General features: G+C 48.8%; 1 protein-coding gene across 1 annotated transcript; it reads left to right on the forward strand.

Moving 5' to 3' along the window:
• Nucleotides 1–15,883: 15,883 nt before the first annotated feature.
• On the forward strand, nucleotides 15,884–16,683 carry RPRM (reprimo, TP53 dependent G2 arrest mediator homolog). The gene has a single exon (XM_065841188.2). The coding sequence runs from the start codon at nucleotides 16,079–16,081 to the stop codon at nucleotides 16,412–16,414; it is 336 nt and encodes a 111-aa protein (XP_065697260.1). The 5' UTR covers nucleotides 15,884–16,078; the 3' UTR covers nucleotides 16,415–16,683.
• Nucleotides 16,684–18,309: the final 1,626 nt, after the last annotated feature.

An 18,309-nucleotide genomic window follows, 5' to 3' on the forward strand; every position in this document is an offset into this window, starting at 1 on the left:
TGGGGTTCTATGCAACACTTGCAGTAACATAATTGAGTGTAGAGTGAAAACACCATTACAATCTGCTTAGGATTCAGGCAGAAATACAAAAATAGTTCGGCATCCTTTAAAAAAATTGAAAATGGTGGAAGATAAAAGGTGGTAAATACAGAGACCATTATTAGCAGGTACATCACGAGCAAATACCTGAAGAGGTAGAATCACTTTGAGAAACCAATAATATCCCCTGGGAAAAAGACAATAAAATTAAACAATATTCCCTGAAAATAAAACAAACAGTTTCAGAACAAATATGAGGCCTTGGTACTTATTTTAAAAGTGTTCTTTAAGCTCCAATGATTGTTTGCCTGTGAAGAATAAATAGAGTTTTTCTGACCTTGCTTGGCAACAGTAGCATTCACAAAAAGCCATCGTGTGACAGGTGTATAAAACCATGTGTCTTAGCCAAGAATATTGGTGTTAACAGCCTCCAGAACATGGAAAATACATCCCAGCATGGTCACGGTGATGCCCTGCAGTCAGTCATGGGAGAGTTGGGTCCACCACCTGTGTTAGGTGCTGAAGATGTTATATTACATGTATGGCATGACAACAGCAACAGTACTCTGAATTTCAGATTTTAAAGCATCATTTTCATTAGAAAATACCTTTAAAATCATAAAGTCCATGACCATCACGCATGGTCAGTCATAGCTCATAGAGTCATTGAATCATTTTGGTTGGATCAAGATCATTGAGTCCAACCATAACCCACCCCTGGCACTACCCCATGTCCTGAGACCCTCATGTCCGTCTGTCCAGCCCTCCAGGGATGGTGACTCCAGCACTGCCCTGGGCAGCCTGTTCAATGCCCCACAGCCCTTTGGGGGAGAAGAAATTGTTCCCAGATCCAACCTCAACCTCCCCTGGCGCAACTTGAGGCCGTTTCCTCTGCTCCTGGTGCTTGTTCCTGGGGAGCAGAGCCCAACCCCCCCTGGCTCCAAGCTCCTTTCAGGCAGTTCAGAGATCAGAAGGTCTCCCCTCAGCTCCTGTTCTCCAGCTGAACCCCCCAGGTCCCTCAGCCGCTCCCATCACACTTGTGCTCCAGCCCCTCACCAGCTCCGTTCCCTTCTCTCCACTCGCTCCAGCACCCCAAGGCCTTTCGTGTCCTACGCTGCTGCCTCCTTGGACATAATTTCTTTAATTTTAAAAAATTATGCTCCACAGGCACTTTTTATAACCAAGTGAAAAAACAAATGCACCAGAATGCTGCAGTGGCAGTGAACAAAAATCTCTCTTAGCAAAATCTTTCCCCCATGAGCTTTATACTACTCATTCCAAACATCTGTTTTTCTCGAAGTTTCTTCAGGACCAATTCTACACAATTAGGAAAGGTTTTTTCCTGACGACTAGATCACTCCAGCATCATGATATTAAATCAATAGCGCTCATATTACTGATAATTAGATACTAAATCTAATATAGTCCAAAAGACCTGAAGGTCAGGCATCAAATGCTGTGTGATTAAGTAAATATAAGAGAATTTAATTGCTTTTTTTTCTTACTCTATTGATTACAGAACATTTTTGTGGCATGTTGGTCACCTGGCACTGTGTCTTTAGTGGAAGAGCACAGCAGCTTTGCTAAGTTGTTCTGCTATTAAAATACTTGAAAAACCAGTCCATTTGACAAACCTACATGGGATTCTGTCTATTTTTACCTCTGTCTACATGTTACTCAGTTTAGTTCTCCGTATCTCTCCCCACGCCACATCCCAGAGCTCAGCAAGGTTGGTTTGGGTCTCATGGCACCACCCGCTATAATTAACACACTTAATTGCTTACTGCCCTTGATTGCAGGTGTTTCCTTGGAAACAGCTCCTTAACTGACACAGAGACATCCTCCAGGGTGAACACAGGATTTCAACCTATTTCCCCTGCAAGTCAGCAGCCCTGCGACTCTGGATAACACATCACTCGAAAGCTGCATCCATCTTCACACAGATCATAAACACACGCAATTCACTCCTGGAGATCAGCACCTGCAAGGGACAATGTAGGAGTCACCCTTAATATTTCAAAATATTTAATTAGACCATGCCTCTAAATTTATCAGCTAGGACGGTAGGCTTTTGTTGAGCTTTCTGGCCACTCAAGCGTCCAGCATTACTTTTCCCAACAGGCAGTTTCATCACCAGATTAATTAAGCAACGAGGGAGGATGCAAAATAAGGCGCCGCTTGTGCTTAGCACGACCCGCTGCTGCTGAACCCGCCTTAAGGCAAAGATTTTTCCAGATAGAAGAAATATGGGCTTTCAGATGAGCTTCAGTAAAGCATTTGATCAATGCTAGATAGGAATTAATTGCAAAAGATGGAAGACAGGGGTTGACATGAATGGCATTGGCCAAAACAATGAAGTGGTTTGCATCAAGGGAGCAAGTCCCGAGGAGTTGGAGAAAGGGTTTCAGCATGGTGCTTTAGGGATGGATTTTGAACTGATCTCACGTATCAGAAGCAGAATGACAACATGTCAGGGAAATCACAGGAGGATTAGTGGTAGCGTATCATACAGGAACAAATACCACTGAATTTGACTGTATTTCTAAAATGATAACACATTCTCTGTAGCCTCAGGCTATAAGGTAATGTCATGTGGGCTTATTAAAAAGGTTTTATTAAAAGCTTGAAAAGCAAACAGCTTGAAAGGGCAGTGAGGAGGAAACACTATTTCACAATAATTGTGAACTATTAGACAAGTGCACTGGTTTGACATGAAAGCACAGGCAGGTTGCACGGTATCTTCCATTTTAAAAACGCACCCAGCCTGTGCCCATGGTGAATGCGTACTCATGATCCTCCTGGAACAACATGACATGACCAATCACTTCATGGCAAAGTGGGGAGTGGGGGAAGCACCGTGCTCAGTGAGACCCAAACCTGCTGAGCCGGGGGGGTCCCCAATATCCTCACTGCAGCCCCACATTGCACGGCAGGGATGCTCAGAGCTGAGCAAGATACAGGCTGTAGTAGTCCTGAGTATCGATTCAAATAATTTCATTTAAAAAAAATATTTTAAAACACATATTTTTAAAAAATATATTTTAATATGGTTTTAGATATATATTTTTAAATATTTGTTTAAAAATGTATTTTTTTAAATGAGCTGATTTACAGTGAATTCCCTCTTGCTCATTCAAGCAAGCAGTTAGCCTACTGATGGAGGGAGGAGACCAAGAGGAGCCCACAGATATGATCCGAGGCTGGAACAGCTCTGCTACGGGACAGGCTGGGGGAGCTGGGGTGCTCAGCTGGAGAAGAGAAGCTCTGGGGAGTCATTATTGTGGCCTTTCCAGATTCAAAAGGGGACGATAAGAAAGATGGGGACAGACTTTTGAGCAGCGCCTGTTGTGACAGGATGAGGGGTGATGGTTTGAAACTAAAGGAGGGAGATTCAGGCTGAGTATGAGGAAGGAATTGTTGCCCTGAGGGTGGTGAGAGCCTGGCCCAGGTTGGCCAGAGAGGTGGTGGCTGAACCATCCCTGGAGACATCCCAGGCCAGGCTGGACGGGGCTCTGAGCAACCTGAGCTGGTGAAGATGTCCCTGTCATGGCAGGGGGGGCACTGGGGGAGCTGGGAAGGTCCCTTCAACACAAACCATTCTGTGATCGTAACTGAAGCTCATGTGCCAGGTTCCTCTGCAGCCAGCAGGAAGGGACAGGCTGCTCACAGGAGAGCAAACCAGCACCTTTCCCGTTGGGTGCACGAGCACCTGGAGAAAAAGTCCAGCATCTATTTTCAGACCCCAGTAAGTCTGTCTCGGAGAGGAGGAATTGGTCAGTGTGTCTGACACACACAACCAGGTGTTGGGGCAGAACATGCATGGGAAAGAATGGCAGCAAAACCTCAGCTGCTGATATATATATAGGAGCATATACATATATATTTATATATATAAATACTTGTTGCAGCAGTATGGGGCATGATGCAACCAATCTGAACTCCAAGCATCCCTGCTGCAACCGGTGGGAAAAATACAGGCTACAACAATAACAGAGCAAGGCACCCAAGCTGACAAAACTGTCATCTTCACAAAAAACAAAAACACACACAAAAAGGACAAAACAGATCAATGTCTGCGGCACAGCTGTAAGGGACAGGGATGATGCTCCCAGGCTGAGGAGGAGAGAGCTCATCTCCCGCATGGCTGAGCCCATTCCTGAAGGGCTCCAAAACCACATGTGTCACCACCGATACAATACACTCACATTACAGCTCCTGTTGCCTCTCTAAAGCCAAACTGAATAACAGCGACACTGTGGAAATGAATCCAGTTTATCTCTATGTGCAGCTGGAGACATCACAGCAGACGTCAAGTGAGAGGGAGGGTCCATGGGGGCGTGGGGGGTGATGGAAGGAGGATTTGTGCTTCTGTTCCCCTCCACAGGGAACAGGTGATAGACATTTTCCTTGCTGATTTACCACTTTGGGCAAAAAATATACTGCCCAAGAGTTAAAAATAATTTCAAGTCAAAATTCCAATATAAGGAGCCTGTAAATATCTCTGCAAGCAAATACACCAACACAGGGCTGCGTGCACAATTCTCTTCTTACCAGCTAATCTCAGTCTTCTCCCCAAAACACAGTCTGAGCTGTGGAAGTGCATTTAAGATGCTTGTTCTGAAATGGTTTACCTGAACTTCGAGAGCACATCAACAGCAAATTGATGCTCCGCACTTTTGTGCTCTGCAGCGATGAATGTTTGGTAAATGGGTTTTCCTTCCCCTCCTGGTTAAAGAAAGGACAGAGGAGTTTGATGCTACAGGCAGGTCTAAGCACTAAGCCGAGCTCTTCAGTGAGGCTCAGTGCAGAGTACAGATGCACAGCCTAGCCTTGGTTTTAAGCAGCCTACAGAAGACAAGAGGCAGCACGTTCAAAGCCAGCACTAACACAGCCACTAGCGCCAGTATCAGCAGTAAGACACTCCAGTACCCACAGACTAACACCAGTGCCATCCCCACGGGGTACAGTAACAGCCCAAGGTTCTCCAGAAAAGCCATTATCACAGAATCATTTCAGTTGGAAAAGACCCTCAACATCACTGAGCCCAGCTGTTAACCCAACCCTGGCACTAACCCATGTCCCCGAGAGCCTCATCTCCGCATCTCTATGGTGCAACTAAGATTGAGAGCAGTGGCAGGGATGGAAGCCACAGCTCCCTGATGTCTGTTTGGGTTAAGATGGGCTCCATTTAAACCCAACTGTACCGACCACAACCCTCTGCAGGACATCACAACATTTGCTGCATCAACATCTGCCGAAGTTAGAAACAATGATTTCTAGGTGTTCCTGCTCTGGCAGGGGGATTGGACTAGATGATTTTTTGAGGTCACTTTCAATCCCTGACATTCTGTAATTCTGTAAGAGTGACTACAAAAACCGTAGGAGCGACTATGAAAATTGTAGGAGTGACTGGTGTGTCTCAAAAACGAAGGCAATCAAACCTGTGTCACAAATTGCCCAGAGCTGTCACAGAGAGTGAGAAATTCATACAGATATCTACCCAGATCAGACAAATGAAACATTGGAACTATGAAAGCTTTGCAGAGCATCTTCGCTTCTGAGCAGAAGTGCCTGAGGAAGTCAAAACTGAACTGGGGCTTGTGAAAAATAATCTTCACATCAATTGCTACAAGATGAAGGAACCAGGATGTTCTGTTATCCTGGCTCCTTCACCCAAACTGCGTGGAGAAACCTGAGCTCCAGCAAAGGTGAAGCAATGAGCAGGTACAACACTTACAGGTGTGGTTCTTCAAAAAAACCCTCCATTTTAAACCAAATCAACCTATATCTCACAGAAATCCTATAGACAGTGTTTTAAGTTACTGTTTGGTTTTTAATTTCATGCTTTAACATTTTAGTCATTTCGTATAGATACGACATTCACAGTTCAAAAAACTGTACAAAAAGACTTCTTTTCTTGCCCAGATACACATAAAGCTTCATTTTTTTTCCTAGAGTGCTACTTAACTGTTTATATGACAATAATTAAAATGAAACTTGAAGCCAAGTACTTTTCATCTCAGGACCTCAAGCAGATATAAAACATTCTTTGCACAGTTTAACACCTCTTTAAAGGCACAAGATGAACGTGTGTAGAGAACAGAGAGGGAAAGGCAAAGCGACAGGTCCAGGTCTACAGCAGCGATATAACACAGATCCTTCTCCCACCCCAATGCCATTGCCCCAAAAACCAAATTTATTCTTTAAAAACATTTTAAAAATCCTACCTTTCAGTTCACATGGCACTTCTAGGGGCACAACCTGTTCTCCAGCATCTCCTGGTACAGGCAGCAGGGCTAGGCTGAGCTCAGAGCTCAGTTCTATAGAAACCAGGCTTTAGCAGCCCTGCCCAGTAGGTGGGGAGGGCTGATCCCTGGCACCTGGGGGCATTTGCCCCATTCACACCTCCTAAAGCAAACACTTCATCCTATCAACATTTAAAAAACCTCGTTGCTTATACATTGAAAAAGTGAACAACTACCATTCATTACTATAATCTGTACTATAATTGCTACAACTATAGGAGAAAACAAGTGTGATGGCAACGAGGCACAATAATGGGCTTTTTAATTTGCTCCTAATATAGAACTCTAGCACACCCTATGACCTCAGACCACAGCTTTGCTATGTTATCCTGTGATTTAAGGCACTGGGGGAGAGGGAGTTAAAATCAAGTATTGATTGCATATTATCAAATTCTGTCAGATTGTACAGTCTGGTATACTGTACTGTATATTTATAAGTATTAGACTTGATCATACTCACTTTAAAAAATTAATAATTTATAATAAATATTATAAAAATTAATATTGGTGGTGATCTTCCCCTAAAGAGAAATAGCTCCCTCTTCAAAACGTCTTTCATCCTTGGTCTACCATGAACACCTAAACCAAGGTAGCAGCATATCAGTAAAACTGAACCCTGATGTGTGTTGTATTAATTAATTTATTGGAGGACCAGGTGCCCGCAAGCTGGAAATGTCACATTCAGGGACCAACTTTTGTTCCCAGGGACCTTTCTTGTGTTTGTGTAGCACACATGTGAGGTTTGCAGGGAAGTAAAATAGTGGAAAATTTGGATTGGAAGAGACCTTCAAAAGTTTTCTGTAATAAATAAATAAACACATAGGAGTGCAAAGTAGCACAGGAAAATAATTAATCCTCATGAAACAAAGAGATAATTGAAACCTAGTGTTGAAATTAACTTAAATCATGTTACTATAATTTTTTTTTGTAAAAACCCAACAAAACACGACCAAGAGAAGCATCATTTAAGGAAAGCAGGCTCTGGGGTTGCCTGACAGCAGGGCCATTGCAAAGTACTGTCTGCAAACAGCTGGGAAACAGATCTGCTCGTGATGGTTGACACCGCAAGTGAGATAGCGCTGCTGCAAGGGGGGATGTTGTCCCTGGATACAGCCAGCGGCTGTGTCAGAGACGTTCCAGCTGTTGCAAAAGTGCCGTGATCGATGACCTGCCATGGCTGGGTGCAGCGGAGGGGGTGTGCGGGGTACCAGCTGTCCCTGCTCCCACGTACCAGCCATCGCGCCTCTGCTGTTTACATCTGGATATAAAATAAATGGCATGGAATGGCATGGAATGGCATGGAGTGGAGTGGAGTGGAACAGGAATAGAATAGAATAGAATAGAATAGAATAGAATAGAATAGAATAGAATAGAATAGAATAGAATAGAATAGAATAGAATAGAATAGAATAGAATGAATACTTTTGTCTCCCTGAGGTGCTTGTTGCCATTTTTCTTCAAGGATTATTATCATTTCCTTTACATCTGCAGGCACTGCTTGATGGGGCTGTCACAGCACCTGACCAGATGTGCTACAAAGAATCATTTGTTCCCAAAAGGTTGCAATTATGTAAATCGATATATTGACTTGTTTTTCACTGAATAAAACCAACAGGCTTCGTACTCACTCCAAACTGTCTTGGCATGTAATCTGGCTGCCCACTGGGATGGAGGTAATTAGTGAGAAAGAAGGAGACAGCTGTAAAAATTGGATATGGACGTGACACGAAGAAATACATCTTCACATTACTGAAGTGCTCTCCTGCATGAACCCCGTGGGAAGCGCATGTTGACACATTCCCCTGCGTGCCACCGGCTTTCTGTGTCCTCTCTGGGCTGCAAAATCAGGCTCAGGGAGCCATCCTGTGTGGCGGGAGCCTGACGTGTTGTGTGAAACATCTGACAGGATGTGCTGGGACACGGTGTGAACCTTGGGTCCTACAGCTCTGTCTGGGGACCGAGCTGCCGGACCCCTTGGTGCCTCCTGCTCCCTGCAAATGGAGAATCACAGGGTGGTTTGTGTTGAAGGGACGTTCCAAGCTCCCCCAGTGCCCCCCTGCCATGACAGGGACATCTTCACCAGCTCAGGTTGCTCAGAGACCCGTCCAGCCTGGCCTGGGATGTCTCCAGGGATGGTTCATCCACCACCTCTCTGGCCAACCTGGGCCAGGCTCTCACCACCCTCAGGGCAACAATTCCTTCCTCATGTCCAGCCTGAATCTCCCTCCTTTAGTTTAAAACCATCACCCCTTGTCCTGTTGCAACAGGCCCTGCTCAAAAGTCTGTCCCCATCTTTCTTATCAACCCCTTAGTACAGAGAGGCCACAATAAGGTGTCCCCAGAGCCTTCTCTAAACACACTCCCTGGGGCCAGGGAAGGCTGATTTTGGCATTGCCAGGGACGACAGGCTGAGCAAATGCCCAGGGTCCCTGCCTCGTACCCTGCACGAGGACGAGGGTGGCACCTTGCTGAGATGCCTTCACTTCTGCAGGCACAGCTGTTCCTCATGTCTCACACAGACCTATTGTATAACGGATTGCTTTGGGAAAAAATGCGTTGGGCACCTGAGTAAATATTTAAACAACTCCAGATCACAAATAAACGGTGCAGGTGGGAGTCAGGCTGGTGGAGACACCTCCTCTACAAAGCAACACTGGGGCTTGGTTGAAGGTGACATTGTGTGGAGGCAGCCAAGCCTTGGGGCAGAAGCCCAGAAGACAAGTTGTCCTCTTCCAAAGGCTCAGGAGGAGAATGGGGAATGCTAAGACCCAGGAGACTGAGTGCAGTTGGGTGTTCGCAAAGCCAGGGTTGTGGAGCTGCCATGGTCCTGGGTGGATGCACATGAAGGTTTGGAGATCCACCATCCCCTAATGGGTCCACAGGCCTTGGAGCAGATCCTGTGCAGCACTTATCTGCTCATTAAAAGTTGATTTAAGATGAAATGCACTTCAGCAGGGGGTTTCTCCTCTGAAAGACTGGCTCTCAGTCAGCAAAGGCATTTGAAAGGTTTCTTCTTTAAGACACGGCTTTTGCAAAAACAACGTGCACAGCAGTGCTGCTCCTTCAGGTGCAAGGATGAGTTTACAAACGATGTTTTAATGAAACTGTTATTAGCATTTAAATGGGAAGAATTCAACCACATTTGTAATAAAATTATTTCTGAAAGGTACCTTAAAATAAGCACTACAAAATTATTTAAAATTAAGCCAATTTCCTCGAGCTCAAACAGGAAAACCTTTGGCTAATTAGGGAGTTGAGCTAGCTGAAAAGCGGGAACGCTAATATAAAAATATCAGGAGAAAATTGTATTTCTTTGGGTCAAAACAGTCGTTTGTTTGTTTGTTTTGAACTGTATAGGTGTGGGCATCGCTATGGCCCGCTCAGGCTCGGCAGGGCCAGTTGGTTCCTGAGCTGGGGACTGGGTCCAGATGTACAAGTTGGGTCAAATCCGTGCAGAAAATGGGCAGTGCCGCTCAGTGGGGAAATACAGTTTCTTCAGAGAAACCTTTGCTGAAAACATGGACCTGAGCAACGTTGGGCAGGACAACCACCTGCTACTGCTGCTGTATCATGGGAAACTTTGTGCTTTTAATGACACAAGAGTGCACCAAAAGCAGTGCATGTTATTTTATTATTCTATTCTATTCTATTCTATCCTATTCTATTCTATTCTATTCTATCCTATCCTATCCTATCCTATCCTATCCTATCCTATCCTATCCTATCTTATTCTATTCTATTCTATTCTATTCTATTCTATTCTATTCTATTCTATTCTATTCTATTCTATTCTATTCTATTCTATTCTAATTCCGTTCTAATTCCGTTCCATTCCGTTCCATTCCGTTCTATTCTATTCTATTCTATTCTATTCTATTCTATTCTATTCTAGTGTACGTTCATTTTCTTTCAGCAGTAGTACCCCTATTTGTATCATCCTCACTGCGAACTGAATCGAGCTGCACAGATCTACAGGATTAGTTTCCAAGCTTTCATTATCAGTTACTGCACTTTTCTTCATAATAAAATGGAGGAGAAGGCAGTTGTGAATCTTTCTGTTCGGAGGCCCAGAGGATGCTGTTGTGAGACATCATCTCTGCTGGCAGCGTGAGGTCTCAGCTGGAGACCAGGATGAAAGAGCCAGAGTTATAAGTCTTTCTTAAAATAAATAAAAACCCTCCTAAAAAGCACCTGTCTGTTCTCTTCATTAAGCTCGCCTGATGGAGGCCTCGGGGGAGCTGATTAACATGAATATTTTTCCACATTTAAGCAGAATAAATATACCTAAAATCAGTCACCAAATGAGAGCGTATTTATAGCTAATTACCAGTGGAATACACCCGGAATGGAACAGAGTGCGTTTCATACATCCGTTGACTGGCGTGTTTTATAAATACACAATTTCTCACTTCCTCAGATCAAGTATTTAAAAGACTGAATCTTGTTTTCATTGGCCTGATCAAAATAGAACAAATTAAGGTGATAAGCAAAAAGAAAATGTAGGGGGAAAAAAATAAATGAAAAAAACCAAACAAAAAAAAAAACAAAAAACCCCTGCAGTTTTCTAACATTTCCCTGGGGAGCTCCCCACGCATTTATTAGGCATCGTAATTCCCAGGGTGATGCGAGATGGTTGTGAGCAGTATCACAGAATTGCTTTGGCTGGAAAAGCCCCTCCCCTGTCCCTGCCTCATGTCCTGAGACCCTCATGTCCGTCTGTCCAACCCTCCAGGGATGGTGACTCCAGCACTGCCCTGGGCAGCCTGTTCCAATGCCCCACAGCCCTTTGGGGAAGAAATTGGTCCCCACATCCAGCCTCTTCCCTCCTGCCTTCTCCCCCTTATGGCCCCAAATCCACTCTTCCCTTATCTGAAGCTTCAAGACACAGCTCTCTGTCCCTGTTCATGCCCGTGCCCATGTCCCTGTCTGTGTCCATGTCCCTGGTCGTGCCCATGTCCGTGTCCACGCCCGTGTCCTTCCTGCCTACGGCTGTGCCTCTGTCCCCATCCCTGTCCATATCCACGCCCGTGTCCATGTCCATGTCCCCATCTGTGTCCATGTCCGTGTCCCTGTCCACGTCCATGCCCATGTCCCTGTCCCTTCCGATGTCCATGTCCATGTCCGTGTCCCTGTCTGCATCCATGTCCATGTCCATGCCAGTGTCCCTGTCTGTGTCCGTGTCCATATCCGTGACCATGCCCGTGTCCCTGTCCCTTCCCATGTCCCTGCCCTGTCTGTGTCCATGTCCATGTCCATGTCCATGCCCGTGTCCCTGTCCCTTGCCATGTCCATGCCCATGTTACGTCCCTGTTTGTGTCCATGTCCATGTCTGTGTCCGTGTCCATGATCGTGCCCATGTCCCTGTCCATGCCCGTGTCCCTGTCCATGCTTCTGTCCCCGTCCGTGTCCCCGTCCCCGCTCCCGCCAGGTGTCACTAGGTGTCACTGCTGTCCCTGCGATGGCGGCTCCGCTCGGGCTGTGCCGACTGAAACCACCGCGCTCGGCCGGAGCCAAGAGGCACCAGAGCCCCAAATCTGCCGCTCAGGTGGGTGCCAGCCCCGCGCAGGGGGCCCGGGGACACCGCCACCCCGGCAGCGACATGTCCTGAGCTGGATTTTGGGACACCCCTCTCTGGCTTTTTGGAGTACCCGTCTCCGGGTTTCGGGACACCCCACTCTGGGGTTTTGGGACGCTCCTCTATGGGTTTTTGGGGACACCCGTCTCTGAGGTTTTGGGACACCTCTCTAAGGGTATTTGGGGACACCCCTCTCTGGGTTTTTTGTCACCCCTCTCTGGGTTTCGGGTCACCCCTCTCTCAGCGCTGCTGGCCCAGGCTGCAGCAGTTGTGGGCAGCACAAGCCCTGACCTTGCTCACACGGTCCTGCCGCTGGCCAGGCTGCTCCCCAGGAGCTGGGATTCAGTTTGAGCCCCACAGGACAAAGGCAGCGTTCGGCCGGACTGTCCCACACTCCCACAGGTGTCTTCATGTCTGTTCCTGGAACGCAGCTGCTCCTTGCTCAATGGATCCAAAACACACAGCCCTATTCCCATCCCTATCCCCGCTCAATCTCATTTCCATCCTACCCTTATACTCTTGCCATCCCCATCCCATCCCCATCCCCATTCTCAACCCATCCTTGTCCCATCCCATCCCATCCCATCCCATCCCATCCCATCCCATCCCATCCCCATGCCATGCCATGCCATGCCATGCCATGCCATGCCATGCCATGCCATCCCATCCCATCCCTTCCCATCCCATTGCATTGCACCCCATCCCCGTCCTCATCCCATCCCCATCCTTGTCCCATCCCACCCCCATCTCATCCTATCCTGTCCCTTCCCATCCTGTCCCATCCCCATCCTCATCCTCATCCTCATCCTCATCCTCATGCTCACCCTCATCCCCATCCTCATCCTCACCCTCATCCCCATCCTCATCCTCATACCATCCCCGTTTCCATCCCATCCCATCCCCAACCCCAGTCACTCGTGAAGCTGGGGCTGCCCCACAGATGAGCTCGGGGTGCCCCCAGCCCATGCACAGCCCTGCTCCCCCCAAACCTCCTGCGCACCCAGAAGGTGTAAGGTCCCCATGGGTGAGCACTGAGGCTCTGCATGGCCAAGGCACTCAGGGCGAGCGACACGGGGTGGCGGGGCCAGAGCAGGGGATGAGGGCAGGAGCACTGCCTGGGGGCTGGTTTCTCCTGGTTTCTCCACACCAACCACCCAAATCCCACCCAGGATGCTGGACCCACCACCTCCTCCAGCCCCAAGCACCACGAGTCACAACCGTGTCGCTTCGTACAGATGATCTTTGCCCACATCTGCCTGTTTGTACATTGCTGAAATGAGTTACGCTTTTTTCTCCCCCTTCTCCTCTAGATGCTTTTTTTCCACATCAAAACATTGTAAACAAGAACATTCTTTTCCATCCTGTAGCTCCACAAAATTCCCCTTAAAGCACCTCCTGTTTCTTGGTGTCTTCTTGCTTCCAATTATCTACAAAGCCGGAGAAGAGTGATCCCTTTTCTGAGCCTTCACATGCAAGCCCTCTGTATCCGCCTGACATCGCAGTTGCTGAAATTTGTATCCCCAAAGCTTTTGGCAATTTTTTTTTCATTGGGCAAGATGAAATACACTTCACTCTTCAAAGCTAATGCAATTCTGGTTTGCAAATCTTTAAGGTATAAAGAAGAACAAAAATAACAGGAATTCTAAGAGGTTAAATTGCATATCTTGCCTTCATCCTGCTGTTAAATTACAGTGGCGAGGTGTGGAAAACATAGTTTTGCCTGCTTACACCACAGCTTGCTCTTTATGTTGTTCTCTTATCACAGGAAACGAATAGAGATGAAATCTGAATGTTAAAAGCTACTGTATGTGTGAACAGAGATTGCGTCCTCCACAATTTCTCGCTTTCGCACGTTTTGGCACAACCACACTTTGCTATGCTGCAATGTCCCAGTCTCTAACATGGGTCTAACGCTGCTTCCTCAGGGCACTATGAGACTCACTTGTCAGAAAACATTTCTAAAGCACTTTAAGTTTAGAATGTGCCAACAATTAACCCACAGAAGCTTGCTAGCGATCCACAGAGCACAAGCAGACACATGGATCCAGCTCTCCTGACCCTTGGCCCCAGCTTTTCAGGACTGAAAGTGTACACAGGGCTTTCCCAACGTAACTCGGGGATGGGAACCATTTTCCTGACATAGCTCAGGGATGGGAACCATTTTCCCAACTGCTGCTGAGAGGTGCCAAAAGCCAGGAAAAGGGCAAGAGCGCCGGGGGCACCCACACGCCCGCCGCAGCCACCAGCTGCTTTGCACAGCAAATGGAGAAGGCAGACAAACCGCGCGCTGCAAAAAGGAGTCAGGCGGAGTTTAAAGGTCTCTCCCAGCATTTTTCTCTGGCTAAAGTAACTGCCAGCATTCCCATTGCTAATTAGAATTAATACTATCTTCTTCCTCCAACAGTAAAAACAGAATGTTCCCGTCGTGTCCCATCTGATAAGGCAGCAAAGCTCATCCCATGGCCTCGTAGGTGGGCTGCTCTGGCTGCTCTGGGCTCCACAGGGAGGGGACCCCCACGGGACCTGCACCCCCAGAGCACCAGGCCAAGGGGATGGGGAGCACTGAGATGAGGGTGTGAGTCACAGCTTACATCTGGGCTCTGGGTGGTTGTGTCAGGTAACAAATAACCACCACACAAAGAAAAATTAGCTGCAAGGCGTTCAGAAAACATCATTTGTCCATGCCAGGCCTTGACCTCCCCGCTAGTTTATTCCTTTGAGGACCAGCCCTGGACAGTGTAAGGTGCTTTGTGGCCGTTGCACCCCATCCTGCCATGGGCAGCGTTTACTGGCAGCCGCAGGCAGGGCCCATCCCGCAGATTCCTCTGGCTGTTTGCGATAATTAAATCTCTATTCAAGCAAAGAGAGGGCAGGACTAACGACGGCAGCAGCCGCTTGCCGCTCCCAGCATCAACATCCTCTGCTCAGAAATATCCCAAGTCATCATGGGGCCGGAGGTACCGGAGTGACCATCCTGCTCTGTGGCCAGAGGCACGAGCAACCGTGCACCCACACCATGGCACCAGCTGTCGGGAGTTGCTGCCACCCTCCACTTATCCCCCAAACCTCCAAACTGCAGGTGAGGCCAGCCCTGCCCTGCCCTGAACAACTGCTGAGGGGGACATGAGCCCTCCAGCATCCCCAGGCACCTGGGGGCATCTTGGGAAGGAGCTTTGATCCCCAGGGCTAGGGATGTTGCCCAAGATGTTGCCTTAGCCACACCAGGTTGCTCCTGGTGGCATCTCCTGGGCACCATGGCCTTCAGCAGCACATGGGGAAGCAGGGACCTGAAAACGCCTGGGCCTGTGCAGTGGCTGAACCTCCAATTAAATCGATTAAATCTGAAGGGATGTTTGGGGAGAGTGAGGTTCAGCTGACTCCGTCCTCAGATCCCCAAAGGGCTGGTCCAGCTCTCCATACTGCACTGGGGACCAGCACTGCACCCCTCTACTGCAGAAACCTCCTCTGCAAAACCCCGCTTCCCAGAAATCCACACCCAAGAACTTGCTCCCTTAAAAATAAAAACCCATTTGGAAAATCCTGTTCCCTCAAATCTGATCTCTGAAAGTCTGTTTCTCTAAAAACACTCCCCGAACACCACTCCCTTGCAATCCATCCCTCGCTGTTTGCTGCCTTGAAAAAGCCCATCCCTGAAACCCACTTGAAAACACCCACCGAACAGAACCCACTGGCAAAAATCCTGTGCCCCCCAAATCCCACTCCCCAAACCCTTCCAAACCGCTGCCTTAAGAACCCGCTCCCTGCACCCCACTCACAAAATCCTCCTCGCTCAAACCCGCTCCGCAAACCCCCTTCTCCACAACCTGCTCCCCAAAACCCGCCCCCTGCGACACTCTTGCTCCCTCGACCCCCCCTCCCAAATTCCCCTTCTCGACGCCCGCTCCCCCCTCCACCTCCACCTCCCGCCCCCCAAACCCTCTCCCCTCCCTCCCTCCGTCCCTCCAGCCCCCGCCCCGGCCCCGCTCCCCGCCCGGGCGCGGCGGGGCGGAGCGGAGCTGCGGGGAGAGGAGCGGGCAGCGCGGAGCCTCCGCCGGCGCGGAGCAGCGCGGAGCGGCTGGGCAGGGCTGGGCACGGCTGGGCTCGGTACGGCCCGGCCCGCCTGCATGCGGCGGCGGCGGCGGCGGGGCGGCCGTGCGGGATGAACGGCTCGGCGGCGGGCGGAGCGGGCACGGCGGCGGCGGGGCTGCTGGCGGGGGCCGGCAGCGCGGCCGCGGAGCTGGAGCGGGCGCTGCGCTGCTGCACCGCCGCCTCCGTGGTGACCGACGGCGGCGGGGAGGCGGCGGAGGAGCGGAGCCTGTACATCATGCGGGTGGTGCAGATCGCCGTCATGTGCGTCCTCGCCCTCACCGTCGTGTTCGGCATCTTCTTCCTCGGCTGCAACCTCCTCATCAAGTCGGAGGGGATGATCAACTTTCTGGTCAAGGACCGGCGGCCGTCCAAGGAGGTGGAGGCGGTGGTGGTGGGACCCTACTGACCGCCCTGGGCCCCGCAGCCGCCCGCCCCGACGGCCCGGGCTGGGGGAAGCGGAGCTGGGCCGGCCGCTCCCGGCGCTGACTGCACCGCAGCCATTCCTCCTTCACGCAGACTGACTGGTGCTTTGGGGGTTGTTTTGCTCCTTCAAAACAACAACAGCCGAACCCCGAGATCCCGGTGAGACGTGCGGGGGAGCCCGGCGTGTGCGGCCCCCGCAGCCGCCCCGTCCCGACCCGCGGGTGCCGAAGTAAAAACGTGCTCTGACGGCAACAGGTCTGGGCTTCCTTCTTTCGTTCGCCGTCATCAACGCCTCCGGTCCGGGGTCCCTGTGGGTGCGGGGTCGGGGGGCTCCACCGCCGCGGGTCCACGGGGTGAAGCAAACGCCTCGTCTTTGCAGGTTTTTGCTTTGCAGCTGTGCTAAAACTGACATTTGGACGGCTTTTGCAGCACCCCCGTTGCAGCAGGCGGGTGAACGCGGTGCCCTCGCTCCTGTGCGCACCGGAGCAGGGCGGGATGTGCCCGGGGGACATGCGGGGACCCCCCTCCTGCCCCGTGGAGTCCGGCTCTGGCCGGAAATAACCCTGGGCACCCCAGTTGTATCCCCCTCTACTCGGGTTTGACTAGAAAACCACTGTACGTACTTTTTATCAACCCAACTGAAAGCCTCACCAACAGGTGACTTCTTAAGATCACATTTAAGGGAGGGAAAAATTGATGCTTGCACAGGATTTTTTTTTTCATCCGTTTACTTTGCGGGGATAACAGAGCATCTGTCTATGAGAGGTTTGCATAGCTGTTTATCATATCCCCGGGGGCTTGGGCTGGTTGCTAGTGATAAATCAATGCATCCACATTTGCTGTAGGAGTGGAACTGGCATAAACACTTGCTGGAGAGCACAGCAGCAGGATGGGGGCAAAAAGGCTCAAGCAAGCTGCCTGTGAGAAAATATCTCTCAAGACTTCTCAAGTCTTGCAGTAAGACTGTTAATTGTCAATATTTTTGATGCTGATAAGAGTCAGGAAGTTTTCTGGAGCAGCCATGCAGACTGATTGGGTTTTCGCTCAGTTTATCCTGAGCTGGTGTGAAGACGGCCAAGCCATCACATCATTGTAGGTGCCTTTAGGAGACATTAGCAGAAGTTTCCGCTTTGATAGACAAGGTGAAACTCAGCATTTACAAAATGCACCTGAGCTAGAAGGGGATGAAATAAAGCTGGACTCTGAGGCAATTGATTGACTGCAGATAAACTTTTGGTAGAAAATGAGACAAAACAGAGTATATCTCAATGTAGTCCAGTTCCCTCAGATGCACAGAAATCTCAGCCATGTGCTTGTTCATTTACAGCTACATTTAAGGGAAAGACAAAGAACAGATCTTCCTGTTCTCTGAGAAACAAATATGCCATGGACTTTGTCATTACATCAAAATAAATATTACTGAGCCATCTATCAGCTGAAACATCGGTGAGAATTTTAACCAAACCGCTTCTTTCTTTACCCCTTAGTGTTGTAGAAACATTAGCTAAGGTAGAATCTTAAAATAATATCATAACATGGAAAACTACACATATAGATGTTTCAATCATTACGAAGCATTTCCAACTTTTAAATTTGCGTCACTTTATGGTATTGCAGATAACACAATCGTTCCCGTAATCTGACTTGCAAGGAGTGTGCTGCATGTTTGAGCGTTTTTTGAGAGCTAGATTCATTAGACATTCTTAATTATAGTGAACACTTAAAGTACAATACATTTTGATTCTCCTTTGCCAGCAGCCACAGCTTTTTCCAACACTGTAAATCTCCATAAAACTCCGGGTTCTGTAATAAAATTGCAGGATTTTCAACGCCAGCCCAAGAGCACACGTGGCCTCGTGCCTCTCGCCTAACGACCCC

Source organism: Patagioenas fasciata, chromosome 7 (genome assembly GCF_037038585.1).
Source record: "Patagioenas fasciata isolate bPatFas1 chromosome 7, bPatFas1.hap1, whole genome shotgun sequence".
Classification (NCBI taxonomy): Eukaryota; Metazoa; Chordata; class Aves; order Columbiformes; family Columbidae; genus Patagioenas; species Patagioenas fasciata.

What these genes read in the sequence shown, in the direction of transcription:
- RPRM (XM_065841188.2), top strand. Translation starts at nt 16,079, where the DNA reads ATGAACGGCTCGGCGGCGGGCGGAGCGGGCACGGCGGCGGCGGGGCTG.